This window comes from Oryx dammah, unplaced genomic scaffold (genome assembly GCF_014754425.2).
Source record: "Oryx dammah isolate SB20612 unplaced genomic scaffold, SCBI_Odam_1.1 HiC_scaffold_11056, whole genome shotgun sequence".
NCBI classification, from domain to species: Eukaryota; Metazoa; Chordata; class Mammalia; order Artiodactyla; family Bovidae; genus Oryx; species Oryx dammah.
Window position 1 is genome coordinate 755194 of NW_024080450.1, and position 16843 is coordinate 772036.

General features: G+C 41.0%; 1 protein-coding gene across 1 annotated transcript in view; it reads left to right on the plus strand.

Moving 5' to 3' along the window:
* LOC120860302 (ras and EF-hand domain-containing protein-like) overlaps positions 1–16843 on the plus strand; it is a 79371-nt gene that overhangs the window by 33635 nt on the left and 28893 nt on the right. Inside the window, exons 4-8 of the mRNA XM_040236082.1 lie at positions 2483–2578; positions 7806–7883; positions 9980–10095; positions 12871–12939; positions 15907–15991. Of these exons, the coding sequence (XP_040092016.1) occupies positions 2483–2578; positions 7806–7883; positions 9980–10095; positions 12871–12939; positions 15907–15991 (444 nt within the window). The remainder of the gene's footprint in view (positions 1–2482; positions 2579–7805; positions 7884–9979; positions 10096–12870; positions 12940–15906; positions 15992–16843) is intronic.

Consider the following 16843-nt stretch of genomic DNA (forward strand, 5'->3'; position numbering starts at 1 on the left):
CCTTTACACTTTGTCCAAAATCATTTTTCTTTATCTGTGTTGGGTTTATTTTCGGGCTTTCCATTCTGTTCCGTGGGGTGGCAAAGAGTTGGACACGACTCGGCGACTGAACAACAATGGCAACAATGCTGGGATTGCATTGTCTTGATGACTGTTGCTTCATAAATAAGTCTTGAAATCAAGTAAAATCAATTCTTCAACTTTGTTCTTTTTCAAAGTTTCTATTTTAGGTTCTCAATTTCCATAGAATCAGGTTGTTGTTTGTTGTTTAGTTCCTAAGTTGTATCCAACTCTTTGCAGCCCCACAGATTGTAGCCTTGCAGGCTCCTCTGTCGATGGAATTTTCCAAGCAAGAATACTGGAACAGATTGACATTTCCTTCTCCAAGACTCAGGTTGTCAGTTTCTTAAAAAAAAAAAAACTCTGCTGGGGTTCAGCTGGACTTCATTGCATCTATAGATCAATTGGAGGAGAATTGGCATCTTAATAATAATGAATGATCCACATACTTGATATATTCTCTGTTTATTTCGGTCTTATTACACTCAGTTTTACATTATAAACTTAAAACTTTACTTGAATACAGAACACAGGATATAAAATTCCATAATATGTTAAGAGAAAAAGAAAATTAAGAACTATTTAGGCTCATGAGAGCTACAGCCCCTGACCTCCAAGGGTGCCCTGTTGCCATTCTCTGCACCAGGGGCAATACATATGAGAAGTACCAGCCTGTGAGCAGCACTTTGCATGGAAATTTGCAGTTGGTGTGATTTGTATTTAAATAAGAGAAACAGTGGAAACAGTGTCAAACTTTATTTTTTTGGCCTCCAAAATCACTGCAGATGGTGATTGCAGCCATGAAATTAAAAGACACTTACTCCTTGGAAGAAAAGTTATGACCAACCTAGATAGTGTATTCAAAAGCAGAGACATTACTTTGCCGACTAAGGTCTGTCTAGTCAAGGCTGTGGTTTTTCCTGTGGTCATGTATGGATGTGAGAGTTGGACTGTGAAGAAGGCTGAGCACCGAAGAATTGGTGCTTTTGAACTGTGGTGTTGGAGAAGACTCTAGAGAGTCTCTTGGACTGCAAGGAGATCCAACCAGTCCATTCTGATGGAGATCAGCCCTGGGATTTCTTTGGAAGGAGTGATGCTACAGCTGAAGCTCCAGTACTGTGGCCACCTCATGTGAAGAGATGACTCATTGGAAAAGACTCTGATGCTGGGAGGGATTGGGGGCAGGAGGAGAAGGGGACGACAGAGGATGAGATGGCTGGATGGCATCACTGACTCGATGGACATGAGTCTGAGTGAACTCCGGGAGTTGGTGATGGACAGGGAGGCCTGGTGTGCTGCGATTCATGGGGTCGCAAAGAGTCAGACATGACTGCGCGACTGAACTGAACTGAAGATATAGTAGTAGTGTTAGTCACTCAGCTGTATCCAGCTCTTTGTCACCCCCATGGACTGTAGCCCACCAGGCTCCTCTATCCATGAGATTCTCCAGGCAATAATACTGGAGTGGGTAGCCATGCCCTCCTCCAGAGGATCTTCCCAACCCAGGGATCGAACCTGGGTCTCCTGCATTGCAGGTGGATTATTTACCATCTGAGCCACCAGGGAAGCCCAGGGAGACTCTTGGAAAAACTGAACACACCAGGTCTTCCTGAGTCCTGATAACATGATGGGACTCAGGCAAGTGATGGGGCCCTTGGCTGAGCCAGAGCTTTTCATTAAACATAGCAGTATTTAATTAGCTAGTTAATCGATGTGCTGCAGCCCTCTATCACAATCAAGTAGTGGCCTTAGAGGTGTCACCCCAGGTAATATATATATATAGGTTGTAGGATTCCGCAGTTCCTTCCCTCTTGTAGGTTTCTATTCTGAAAGTGTTGGGCATCTTAAGTTTGGTTACTTCCCTTATGCCTTCTCACCATCTCTGTGTAGAAGATTTGGGATCAGCCTTCAGTTCAGTTCAGTTCAGTTGCTCAGTCGTGTCTGACTCTTTGCAACCCCATGGACTGCAGCACACCAGGCTTCCCTGTCCGTCACCAACGCCCGGAGTTTACTCAAACTCATGTCCATTGAGTCAGTGATGCCATCCAACCATCTCATCCTCTGCCGTCCCCTTCTCCTCCAGCCTTCAGTCTTTCCCAGCATCAGGGTCTTTTCCAATGAGTCTGCTCTTCCAATCAGGTAGCCAAAGTATTAGAGTTTCAGCTTCAACATCAGTCCTTCCAATGAACATTCAGGACTAATTTCCTTTAGGATGGACTGGCTGGATCTCCTTGCAGTCCAAGGGACTCTCAAGAGTCTTCTCAAACACCACAGTTCAAAAGCATTAATTCTTTGGCACTCAGCTTTCTTTATAGTCCAACTCTCTTGGTTTGACACAAAATGTTTCTCACCTATAGTATTTTGAAGAGCCTGTTTAAATCAACAGATTGGTTTTGTTGTGTGTGTGTGGTTTTTTTTCCAGGAAAAACGCAAAGCTGAGGAAGCCCTCAGTGACCTCAGGCGTCAATATGAGACAGAAGTGGGAGACCTACAGGTGACGATAAAGAAACTCAAGAAGGTAGGTATAGGGCAGTTCGACTGAGGGATAGCTTCAGTATCTCAGTGCGTCTAAATTTTTAGCAACTAAAAACATAGGGAATCATATTGAAGCTGTGAATGGATCAGATATCAGAATCAAATTGGACTCCTTGGCAGGAATTTTTTTTAAGGCCTCAATTTCTTTTTCTAAGGGCAGCATATCTTTTGCATAGATCTAATGGATATTTCTGATCCCTTGAACAGTTGTCCATCAAACCTCAGTTTTCTTTCCATGTCTTTACCAAGTGCCCTCGAGTCCCATGTGTCTGCTGGACTGTCTTCTCGTGACAGCAGCAACAGTCTTTCCTGGTCATGTAGTCCTTCACCCAGCTTACTACAGGTTACATGTATTCACTGGATATTTATTAAATGAAATGAATATTTCTCTTCTCTGTAGCAAGTTCCAGATCTAGAGGAACCCTGATCAGAGCACAGGGTGGGAGAGAACCTGTTGAAGTGAAAGCAAAGGTGTGATTGGTTTTGGCCTTTGTTCTATTTGTTTTCTAAAGATTAGGGTCCATTTTACTGTGTGGTGTGCTGGTAGGTGTTTAACAACAGGCTCTGGAGGAATTCCCCTGTGGTGCAGTGGTTAGTACTCTGAGCTTCCCTTGCAGAGGTTGTGGGTTAGATCCCTGATGGGGGTAAGATCCCACATGCCACACCTGGCACAGCCTGAAAAAAAAAAAAAAAGCAGGCTCTGGAAAGGGGAGGAAAGAAGGAGGATTTCTGATATTTGCCAATTTCCATAGTATAAATATTTCCACCATTACCAGTTTCAAGCTGCCAAGTTGACGTCACTGAATGCAGTTTGGGAAGACATGCTTAAAATAAATAGGCTCTCACCTGCTGATATACATTTTCTCCAGCAAAGTATTGGATTCACTTCCTGCATGTGGATTGTCTCCATAACTAATAGAAATATCTTAGCTAAAATGAAAATAGGTACTTAAAAAATCATCATCCCTGCAAGTGGCACTGTGAATGTGGGCACATCACTTTGCTTCTCTTATCAGTCATACGATAACGTTTAATGCTCCTTTCAGTGCTCATACTGAATGAGATTAAGTGACAAATGTATTTTGTGGGTTATTGCAGTTTAAACCTCTGACATATTAAGAATTCTCCCCAGCATTCTTCTTGGAAAAGTATTATCAATGTCAACCTTATATGTGATTTCCAGAGGTCATTAGACCATAATACAATGCTTGTATTACAGAATTTGAATGGACCAATCCTTTGCTTTATGCTAGAGTAATAGATTCTCCTAGTCCCTGTCCTTATTTATTTCCATGTCATCCCAAATCATTATACTAAGATAAAGTTTGCAAGAGGAGACACAGAGGGACTTCACTGGTGGTCCAGTGGTTAAGAATCTGTCTGCTATTGCAGGGGACACATGTTCAGTCCCTGGTCAGGGAACTAAGATCCCACATGCCATGGGGCAACTAAACATGCAGGCTGCAACTGCTGAGTCCAAGCACTCTGGAGCCTACCCACCACAACAAAGATCCCACATGCACAGCTAAGACCTGATGCAGCCAAAAATAAATAAATAAATATTTTAATAAAAAAAGAGGAGACACAAGAATTTCTTGCCCTCATACAACATAGTGATGAAGACCAAAAAGGCACTGAACAGTAAGAGTCAGGAGTGATGAGACCTAAGTCTTTATTGAGGCTGTGCCAATTCCTTCCTGTAACACCTAGGACAATTGGCTTCATGATTCTGATGGTTAGCTTCTCATCTGTAAAATGGGATTAATAATAAACTGTCCTGTTTAACCATAATAACTGATGTTTTTTGACTGTGTAGCTTATTAACCTCTTCTTCATTATTTAAGAAAATCGAATTCTCAAACTTTCTCTGAGGAAAGTATAAGTTTCCCACTTTTACCACTGAGGACATTGAGTTCCAGGTTTAATAGCTTGTTCAAAGCCTAACCTCAACTGCCAGTGGAGAAGTAGCCCAGACACCTGCATCCACCACCAGTGAGTGGGGCACTGGGCAGGCAGATGCAGGCTGTATCATCAGTGCTTAAAGTAAGGACTGAGTCTGAATGCCTGAGGGCAATCTGAAGAAGCTAACGTGAAGTGAGCAACCTGAACTGTGGGATCACCAGAAAGAGAGAGAGAAAAAAAGAGAACTTTCCCACAAAAGCGCTAATGTTCAGCCTAGCCCACTCACAAAACAATGGATTGAACGAATACCAGAAGAGAGCTAGCTGACTTCACACAAGCCCCCTTCGCCCCACCCTCCCGGAGGCAGGCATGTGACAGCCAGAACCAGAAGGCAAGGGGCTGCTACAATCTCAGCCCCAGAGACAGCATCTTCCACCAAACTGTGAGCATGCTTCCAGTTGCTAACCATGTCTTCATGGGATCCTGGATGGATAGGATTGACATCTGCCAGGAGGGTTGCAGCCTGAGATCAGTTCCCCAGAGGAGACACATGGCACATCTGAGATGGTGCTCTCGCAAAGCACCCTGGGTGGCTGGGACTAGGGAGGTGATTAAGATGCACAGTCCCCCAGGACAGAGCTCTTGCCAAGCACCTGGTCACCTGAATTGCTCGGACCTGGGAAGGGTGCAAAATGCACACCAATCCATGTCTATGCCCTTGCAGAGTACACGAGAACCTGACGGACTTAGACCTGGGAGATGTATGAAACGTAGGGCCCACTTCAGACAATGCCCTTGCAGAGCACCCTGGAGCCTGAGCAGTATAGACCTGGGAAGCACATGCTGCCTTGAGCTGTGGCAGACCCAGTGTGGTCCATACACTGCAGGCACTCCACACACACACCAGCAATATTTGTTTGCAGTGTCCCTCCCTCCCCACAACACAACTGAACAAGTGAGCCTAAATAAGTGACCCCCTTTCCCCCCTTGTGTCAGGGCAGAAATTAGACATTGAAGAGACTTGCAAAATAGACAAGAGGGAACTGCTCTGGAAGTGACAGGTGCAACAGATTAAACCCTGTAGTTAACATTGACTATGCATTGGAGGGGGCCTATAGACCTTGAGAACAAGTACAAGCTGGAACAAGGAACTCTCTTAAGCTGAATTGACCCCACACTGCCCATAATAGATTAAGAGAATAATTCCATTCACCATTGCAATGAAAAGAATAAAATACTTAGAAGTATATCTACCTAAAGAAATAAAAGACCTATATATAGGAAATTATAAAACACTGGTGAAAGAAATCAAAAAGGACACAAATAGATGGAGAAACATACCATGTTCATGGATTAGAAGAATCAATATAGTGAAAATGAGTGTACTACCCAAAGCAATCTATATATTCAATGCAATCCCTATCAAGCTACCAATGGTATTTTTCACAGAACTAAAACAAATAATTTCACAATTTGTATTTAAACACAAAAAAAACTCAAATAGCCAAAGCAATCTTGAAAAAGAAGAATGGCACTGGAGGAATCAACCTGCCTGACTTCAAAGTTACTACAAAGCTACAGTCATCAAGACAGTATGGTACTGGCACAAAGACAGAAATATAGATCAATGGAACAAAATAGAAAGCCCAGAGATAAATCTACACACCTATGGACACCTTTGTTCTTGACAAAAGAGGCAAGAATATACAATGGAGAAAAGACAATCTCTTTAACAAGTGTTGCTGGGAAAACTGGTTAACCACTTGTAAAAGAATGAAACTAGAACAGTTTTTAATACCATACACAAAAATAAGCTCAAAATGGATTAAAGATCTAAATGTAAGACCAGAAACTATAAAACTCCTAGAGGAAAACAGGCAAAACACTCTCTGACATAAATCACAGCAGGATCCTCTAGGACCCACCTCCCAGAGTATTGGAAATAAAAGCAAAAACAAACAAATGGGACCTAATTAAACTTAAAAGCTTTTGCACAACAAAGGAAACTATAAGCAAGATGAAAAGACAGCCTTCAGAATGGGAGAAAATAATAGCAAATGAAGCAATTGACAGAAAATTAATCTCAAAAATATACAAGCAGCTCATGCAGCTCAATACAAGAAAAGTAAATGACTCAGTCAAAAAAATGAGCCAAAGAACTAAACAGACATTTCTCCAAATAAGTCATACAGTTAGCTAACAAACACATGAAAAGATGCTCAACATCACTCATTATCAGAGAAATGCAAATCAAAACCACAATGAGGTACCATCTCACGCTGATCAGAATGGCTGCTATCCAAAAGTCTACAAACAATAAATGCTGGAGAGGGTGTGGAGAAAAGGGAACCCTCTTACACTGTTGGTGGGAATGCAAACTAGTACAGCCACTGTGGAGAACAGTGTGGAGATTCCTTTAAAAACTGGAAATAGAACTGCCTTATGACCCAGCAATTCCACTGCTGGGCATACACACCAAAGAAACCAGAGTTGAAAGAGACACATGTACCCTAGTGTTCATCACAGCACTGTTTACAATAGCTAGGACATGGAAGCAACCTAGATGTCTATCAGCAGATGAATGGATAAGACAGTTGTGGTACATATACACAATGACTTAGCTATTAAAAGAACGCATTTGAGTCATTTCTAATGAGGTGGGTGAAATTGGAGCCTCTTATACAGAGTAAAGTAAGTCAGAAAGAAAAACATCAATACAGTATATTATCGCATATATATGGAATTTAGAAAGAAGACAGCAAAAGAGACATAGATATAAAGAACAGAATTTTGGACTCTGGGAGAAGGCGAGTGTGTGATGATTTGAAAGAATAGCATTGAAACACGTATATTACCATATGTGAAATAGATGACCAGTCCAAGTTCGATGCATGAAGCAGGGCACTCAAAGCTGGTGCACTGGGACAACCCAGAGGGATGGGTGGGGAGGGAGGTGGGAGGGAGTTCAGAACAGGGGGACACATGTATACCCATGGCTGATTCATGTCAATATATGACAAAAACTACCACAATATTGTAAAGTAATTAGCTTCCAATTAAAATAAATAAATTTTTTTAAGTAGGACCTGGCAAAAATAAATAAACCCCCACTTCAAAGATTTTAATTATTTAAAGAAAAATTTCAAATTCTTATGGATTAGATTTAATTTAATGATTTATATGGTTGTATAATGTTCAAAATTGAAGATGTTTAGAATTCCCATATCTGAATGTCAATGTATTCCTAAACTTAATGGAACCAACTAAAAGTGAGTTTGTAAATGCTCAACTTTTACTTGCTTTTTCAGCTAGAAGAACAATCAAAACACATAAGTCAGAAACAAGATGTGGCTGCATTAAAGAAACAAATTTATGACTTATCAATGGTAAGAATTACCTTTTCATTTTCGGTAATGTATTTTCTGTTAGACTACTGTTTCTTAAATAAAATCATGCTATGATTTCAGTGTTACAGGAATAAAAACTTAAAGAGAAATTAATACTACAGTTAGAGAGTCTTTGAAATGCTTCTGACTAAAGGTGTTACAATTTTGGCAGACTTTTCCCTCAATCTATTACCTAATACCTATTGTAAATGCTTTTATTTATTTTTTACTCAGAGCAATGATTATGTGCCCTTTAAACATTTATTAGTTAACCCCTGCATTCATATAACATAAACTCAGATCTGTTTCCCTAGCTTTGTAAGATGAGGTCTTACTGCCCTATCCTTCCTCTTGCTGTCCCTTTCCATCTTCTGCTGACAATATCTCTAGTATTTCTGTTGCCAGAACTGATAATATCTATATCTGTTTCATCATCTTCATTTCTTTAGTTTCCAGGTTGACTCAAAACACTGAAAGCCAATAATGAATATTTTCTTTATTATGAATCTATTCTCCCCTGCAGAGCCAAGAAGTGAGCATGAATGAGCTAGAATTGCATTTATTTCTCTCCACTTATTATCCCTGTGCCACTCAAAAAGAGAAGGTCCCCCAGGTTTGTAGTTAGGATCCATTTATGTACTACCAGTTCCAGATTTTGCTACCTCTTAGTTGGTTTTGTGCTTGAATCATCATGACTTTAAAGAGTTGCTTACTTCTCTTGGACTCTCTTGGTGGGGTTTTTGGCTACTTATAAAAAGAAACTCTGTCATCTTCATATCCCTGATACCTTGCAACTTCTATCTGTTCTTTCCAGTACATGGAATTTGTTTTTTCTTCTCCTGAAAATATTGGAGAAGTTTTGGAGTCCAGGAGATTTCAAGTCTTATTGGATTGATTGCTTTTTAAAATTGCTACCCAAATGTCACCTTGGAATTTCTGACCATTTCAGGTAGCCAATGTATGATTCCTGTGCAGCTAAGCAAATATCTCTTTACCTCAGGGCCTCTCTTCTGAAAGACAGTCTCCTTGAAGCTCTGTATGTAAAGCTGGCTGTCAGACATGGAACCCCAGTTACCATATGCATGAGGCACAGATATGTACAAAGAGAAGCCTTAGCTTTCCTTTGGGGAATCATTCAGTTATTTTTAAATAACTTGTTGCCTTTGGAATCAGCTCTGGCTTTCTGCTCTTCTTTCCTAGAGTAAGAGCAGGTATGGGCTTGAGAGGCAGCATGACTTAATATCCAATTTTAATGTCTGTTTTCAGCCCTCTTCTCACTCTCTGGGCTTCTGCCTGACCAATTGTCTCTGCTCTGCTCTACAGCAGAACCTTCAACACCTATCATCTGGACCTCATTTTCCCCTTCTTTCTTCCCTTTGTCAGTGCATTGCCATCCAGTTTCCTTTTTCCAGCAATGTTTTTAGATCACTTGATTGTTGACTGGCCCCCCTTCCATTCTTTTATTAGTTTATTTCCTTTGGTATTTCATGTTAATAGGGTCTCAAAAGGGAAAGAAGACTAATTCATGTGCCCAGTCTACCATATTTAACGAGAAACTTCCAGTGATCTTTTTTTGTTCTTTCTCTTTTGTTTTTAAGAAAAATATAGAAATTTCCTAACCACACAGGCTTATTTTTAAGTGTAAAACTTAACAATGTTAAGTGATAGGATTTATTATGAAAAGTAGCCCGTCTACCTGGTAATAGATACTGTCAATTCCACAACACTATCAGTAATTCCACAGCTCTCATTAAGTAAAGCAGATGTTTAAATGTTTGGTCTCCATTGTTTTACCAATGACATGTTAAAGTATCCTCATGATAAACTCTTTACTGTTGTAGTTTTGCAGCAAATGCCCAAGTATTTAAAAAAGAAGAACAACAACAACAACAACTTTGAGAATTTAATTTTGACATTTTAATACTTTATTAAAATTTAAAATTACCTTGAATTGATAATTAGTTCTTTGAACACCAAGGTTTGAAGACTGTGGAGGAGTGAGAGTGACATGTGGGAAAGTTACACTGTATTTGACTTCAGGTCTCCCAGTGGAAGAAACTCTGAGTCTAATGACCTGCATTGTTTCTTTCCTCTAGGAAAATCAGAAAGTTAAGAAAGATCTTTTAGAAGCACAGACAAACATAGCCTTTCTTCAGAGTGAATTAGATTCTTTGAAAAGTGATTATGCTGATCAGAGTCTGAATTCTGAAAGGTATGAAACTTCACATTTTACTTTGTAGTTTGAATGGAATGTTTATTCAGGTAACATCCATGTGAATGAAGCTTAGCTACATAGTAATAAGGGGTTACTTATTAACTTTGCTAATATTTTCTTTGCTTTCTAAAGATTTTATGTTTAGTGTCAGATCTAGTTTTTAATTTTTTTAAAAACAAACTGATTAATTATTGACTGCTCAGAACAGTGCAGGGCTTAGAAACATTTGAATTAAATGGGAGCAGAAGAACATACCTAAAGTATCAAGAGGCAGTGCTGAGGTGCTTTGAAGGTAGAAATTCCAGCCCTGCAACATAGGCAAGTCATTTTATTTTTACTATGCTTTAGTTTTGCAATATGGTGTTCATAATATAGGATCTAACACGCACATCTACACACAAAGGCAGGTAATTATACATAAGGAGGATACACATAGATATTCATATAGGAGTATTATAAATATGAAAACGCATCTGTATGCATGGTTGTATGCATGTATCCCCTAGTGCATGTACACTTGAGAAAAATATCTTGTGTTTTGTTTGTTGTTTTGCCAACCTTATTCAGAATTAAGATCCGGTAATGGAAAGCTTCCCAGGTGGCTCAGTGGTAAAAAATCCACCTGCCAATGCAGGAGATACGAGTTTGGTCCCTGGGTCCGGAAGATCCCCTGAAGTAGGAAATGGCAACCCACTTCAGTATTCTTGCCTGGGAAATTCCCTGGATAGAGGAGCCTGGTGAGCTACAGTCTGTGAGGTTGCAAAGAATCGGACATGACTGAGCATGCACACGCACAGTGAAAAGCCGTCATACATTTATTAAGTGCTTACTATATACAGGTCCCTGAGCTAGATAAGGAGTTATGAGTGTAGAGTACATTTTAAAAATAGAAAAGATGTGGCCTCTGCTCTTTGAGAACTTCAGATTTAGTTGGGAAATTTAAAAGCTAAAAGGTTACGGAGTTAAATAGCATAAGAACTTAACAAAGTCAGAAACAACACCACCAGCAGTGTCACACATTGTGTTTATTGCCATGAGATGGTAGACAAAGTGTTCTTTATAGTTCAGAAAGGTGGAGACTTTATTAAAGAAGAGACACTTGAGTTTAGCTTGTCAACAAGTAACACAGGTCCCACTGACAACTGCCTGACACTCTCTTTAGTACTTCATTAGCATTAACTCAGAGAAGGCAGTGGCACCCCACTCCAGTACTCCTGCCTGGAAAATCTCATGGATGGAGGAACCTGGTGGGCTGCAGTCCAAGGGGTCACTAAGAGTCGGACACAACTGAGCGACTTCACTTTCACTTTTCACTTTCGTGCATTGGAGAAGGAAATGGCAACCCACTCCAGTGTTCTTGCCTAGAGAATCCCAGGGATGGGGGAGCCTGGTGGGCTGCCATCTCTGGGGTCGCACAGAGTCAGACACGACTGAAGCGACTTAGCAGCAGCAGCAACAGCAGCATTAACTCAGTCACAGTTTCCTATGCAATAGGAACTTTCCTTATCCCCATTTTACAGATGGAAAAAGAGTCTCAGAGACATTCCATGTATGGCAAAACCCAAAGCAGAGGCAAGGACATAAGGAGGGATATGATTAGTTTGGGGAACAGTGGTCAGGCCAGTGGACAGAAAAGATATTTTGAATGGAAAGGCAAAAGTTTTAAAACTAGTTTAAGGCTGTAACGTAAGGTCCCAGAATTTTTGGCTAAGGAACTTAAATTCCTAGAGACAATTGGGAAACTTGTAGCGTTATCAAGAGTACAAATGGGCAAGTTAGTTATTATGGACAAAATTTGACAGCCTGAGGGTCTGGGGAAGATAGTGATAGGGGTTGTCTGCTTAGAAATGGGGCTGGGGTGAGATGGGGGCTGGAGGGAAGTGGCTGATGTTCTGAAAGGACATTTTAAGGAGAAGGCCAGGACCGCTTCATAATAAAGCAACAGAGGACTTGTTGAGCATGAGTTTATAGTGAACAGAGAAAGCCTGGTTCTGTGGATCTCTCTGTGGCTTAGGGTGGGGAGGGGAGGGCCAGCAGGGCTGGGAGCACAGAGATGAGAAAGGAGTATTAATATAGCTGGGACTGGGGTTGCGTAAGGCTTGATGGTACCCCACTCCAGTACTCTTACCTGGAAAATCCCATGGACGGAGGAGCTTGTGGGCTGCAGTCCATGGGGTCACGAAGAGTTGGACACGACTGAGCAACTTCACTTTCACTTTTCACTCTCATGCATTGGAGAAGGAAATGGCAACCCACTCCAGTGTTCTTGCCTGGAGAATCCCAGGGACAGAGGAGCCTGGTAGGCTGCCGTCTCTGGGGTCACACAGAGTCGGACACGACTGAAGCGACTTAGCAGCAGTAGCAGTAAGACTTGGAAAAAGCAGAATAAGCAGAGGTGAGAGAGTGGGTTGGGCTGAATGGGTAATGTGAGCACCTGTGGAGAGGAGGCTTAGTAGAAGGCCAGGGGTTCAGTCCCAGTAAGGAACAGAGTCAGGGCAGTGGGCTGGGGTGGAGGAGCTGTGGATGCTGCAGGGGGAATGGAGGAAGCAGAGCCTTGCAGGAGGAAGCAGAGGTTTGGGTATGCTTGTGGCTCACAGGGGAGAAAAGGCTGCTAATGGGCTGAGAGAATCTGAGCAGGAGCATGGAGAGATAGAAACCATGGTCAAGGGCACAGGACTTTGGAAGAGGTGGAAAAGAGTCTGGGAGAGTAGTTATAGGTAAGGCAGGACTGAACACCTAATGCTCATTCAAACATAAAATGTAATTTTACAGGGATCTGGAAATAATCCGAGAATACACAGAAGATCGAAATAGTCTTGAGAGGCAAATTGAAATACTCCAGTAAGTTCTCATATTTCTCATCACACTTACATTTAACTTATATTTTGTTAGTAAAACACGTGCCACATATAACACGAGTTGCCATATATCAGAGGCTGGATTCGGAGACCCACACATGTTCCTTCTTGATATGGTGACTTTGGCGCATTAGTTTAGCTTTCTGATGCTGCTAATCCTACATAAACTCCTCCAATCCAGGAACAAGATTATAATTCTCTAAAAGTCCTCTTAAATCAGGTTGGTATGTCCAGCGTATCTTTATAATACATTTATTATACTGTAAAGAACAACAGCCCTGACCTCATCAGCTTTCTGTGCAGCTTGGCACACTGAGAGGTTTCAGGCATCCCGCATAGAGCATGTCACATCACTAGGCATACACGATCATTCTCACTCAGTTTATTGTGCCTGGTTAGCAGTATATTTTTCTTTTTTTTTTAATCTCTTGGATATATTGCACCTGCTCTGTCAGCTCTGCAACTAAGCTGCAGAATCCATTCTCTGAGGACCTCACTGACAAAACCTCCCTCTTCCCTGACACTCTTTCTCTCTTTTCTCCCAGGCAATATTTTCTTCTGGTTTTACTTCCGCCAGAAAATGTCAGGTCAGGCTTGATGATTTTTTCACCATTACAAATGCTTATTAAACTTCACCTGTGGCACTGATAGAGTTGATATGTTATAAAAATCCTGTTAATTCATCTATTCATTTATTCAGCAGGTTTTCATTTAGCACCTTTTATGGTTCAGGTATGCCAGGAGCTGACACTCAGAGAGGCACTTAGCCTCTCTCCTTATGGGCTAGACTAGGGGAAGAAGTTGGAACCTCATCAGTACTTCTAAATATAATGTGCCAAGGAGAGAGGGGGGCCAAGGGGAGCCATGTATCTCATAAGGGCATTCTCCTATCCAGGAAGGTCCAGAAAGTGTTTTTGGAGGAAGAAACAATTGAATTGAGTTCTGAAGGATGAATAAACCTGAAGCAGGGAAAGAGTAGCTGGTCTCTAAGGCAGAGAGTATTTGATTTTAGAGGTTGCTGAGGCTCTGGCCGTTTAAATGGCTTCTGTAAGATATATGGAAAGTAAGTGCCTGAGTTGGGGTTTGAACCCTCAGTCAATATTGGAGCTTTTTTTAAAATTAATTTATTTTTTAATTGAAGGATAATTGCTTTACAGAATTTTGTTGTTTTCTGTCGAACCTCAACATGAATCAGCCATAAGGTATACATATGTCCCTTTCCTCTTGAACCTCCCTCCCACCTCCCTCCCCATCCCACCCCTCTAGGTTGCTACAGAACTCTGTTTGAGTTCCCTGAGACATACAGCAAATTCCCATTGGCTATCTGTTTTGCATATGGTAATGTAAGTTTCCATGTTACTCTCTCCATACATCTCACCTTCTCCTGCCCTCTCCCGATGTCCATAAGTCTGTTCTCTATGTCTTTCTCCATTGGTGCCCTGTAGATAAATTCTCCAGTACCATCTTTCTAGATTCCACATATATGCGTTAGTATATGATATTTGACTTTCTCTTTCTGACTTACTTCACACTGTATAATAGGCTCTAGGTTCATCCACCTCATTAGAACTATTCAAATGTGTTCTTTTTTATTGCTGAGTAATACTTCATTGTGTATATGTGCCAAAATTTCTTTATCCATTCATCTGCTGATGGACATCTAGGTTGCTTCTATGTTCTAGGTATTGTAAACAGTGCTACAATGAACAGTGGGATACATGTGTCTTTTTCAGTTTTGGTTTCCTCAGGGTATATGCCTAGGAGTGGGCTTGCTGGGTCTTACGGTGGTTTTATTCCTAGTTTTTTCAAGAAATCACCATACTGTCTTTCATAGTGGCTTTATCAATTTATATTCTCACCAACAGTGCAAGAGGGCTCCCTTTTCTCCACACCCTCTCCAGCATTTATTGTTTGTAGACTTTTTGATGATGGCCATTCTGACCAGTGTGAGGTGATATCTCATGGCAGTTTTGATTGGCATTTCTCTAAAAATGAGTAGTATTGAGCATCTTTTCATGTATTTGTTAACCATCTGTATGTCTTCTCTGGAGAAATGTCTGTTTAGGTCTTTTTTCCCACTTTTTGACTGGGTTGTTTGTTTTTCTGGTATTGAGTTGTATGAGCTGCTTATATATTTTGGAAATTAATCCTTTGTCAGTTGTTTCCTTTGGGAGAAAAAGGGAATTTTCTCCCATTCTGAGGGTTGTCTTTTCACCTTATTTATAGTTTCCTTTGCTGTGCAAAAGCTTTTAAGTTTAATTAGGTCCCACTTGCTTACTTTTGTTTTATTTCCATTATTCTAGGAAGTGGGTCACAGAGGATCTTGCTTTGATTTATGTCATCAAGCGTTCTGCCTATGTTTTCCTCTTAAGAGTTTTATAGTTTCTGGTCTTACATTTAGGTCTTTAATCCATTTCAAGTTTCTCTTTGTGTATGGTGTTAGGAGGTGTTCTAATTTCATTTTTTTGCATGTAGCTGTAACATTGGAGGTTTTAACTGGTACATAACGTGCCTGGCAGTACAGAACCAGGCCACAAGTAGGAGGAGCCAGGAGAAAGAAGTGTGACAGAACACCACAGATCTATTCCTCCAGCATGGAGGGAAGAGAGAGTACGTGGGGCGGGCTGGCTTCAGGCCTTTAGGGAACAGAAAGGTCTACACCAAACCTGTCTTAACAGTGGAGCTCCTTGAAGGAGAAGCAGTTTCCACAGCATGACTGACTCACTCCTAAAATGCCTGGAGACCTTTAAAGAGAGTTGACACATTGTTAAGTTGCACTTCTAGTAATGAATTAACATCTCAGTTTAGAAGATTTGAAAGGAAGTGGTAGAAAGTTACAAGAGGTAATAGGTCCATGCTCTGAACATCACAGCCTGAAAAGAAAGTGGTGACATTGATCCCACTAATACTTTCCTTATCTGCTTATGTATTGTATGTATTTACTCTGTAGAACAGCTAACAGGAAACTGCATGACAGTAACGACGGCCTAAGGAGTGCCCTTGAAAACAGCTACAGCAAGTTCAGCAGATCCTTGGTATGCCACAGAATTTTATAACGCATTTTCTTCTTTCTTGTGGTAGAGTATTTTGATTAAAAAATCGTGTATTTTCTTAGCACTTTTAAGAATGAGAAAACAATTTAATATAATAAAAGGAAGCAACATTTTCCCAAATTAAAAAATATGCCACTTCTCTGAATAATGTGTAGATGTTTGCCAACGCTTTGTTCAATGTTCCAGAAAACCAGAGAAAGATATAAAAGGTGTGGCCTGGATCCTGGAAAAGTTTCTAGTATGGTAAGGACTTAAGGGGGCTTCCCAGGTAGTGTTAGTGTAAAGAACCCTTCTACCAATGCACGAGACATAAGAGACATGGGTTTGATCACTGGGTCAGGAAGATCCCATGGAGGAGGAAATTGCAACCCACTCCAGTATTCTTGCCTAGAGAATCCCATGGACAGAGAAGCCTGGTGGGCTACAGTCCATGGGACTGCAAAGAGTTGGACACAACTGAAGCAACTTTGCACACATGCAGGGAATTAAGATGTGCACAGATACCACTAATATAAAAAGTAAGATATAAGAAAAAAAATAATAAAAAGTAAGATGTCTCATGGAGGTACAAATAACTATTTCCCTGTAGAGAGAAGAGAGAGAGTGCTTCTGGCCGAGGAGTTTATTTAGACTCTTTGGTTGTTCTTTGTGATCATGAGATCACCAGAGTGGAGACCTTGGGCTTTTAAACCCTCCTACAGAAACAGGCTAAGGCCCATTTAGAATTTTGAGGACCTTTTCCAAACCAGAAAGCCAGAAAGCCTCTTCCCTGACTTTTGGAGGTCAGCTTCAAGGTTGGGGTTCCAGTGCCACAGCTTTGGGTGTGGATGAGTC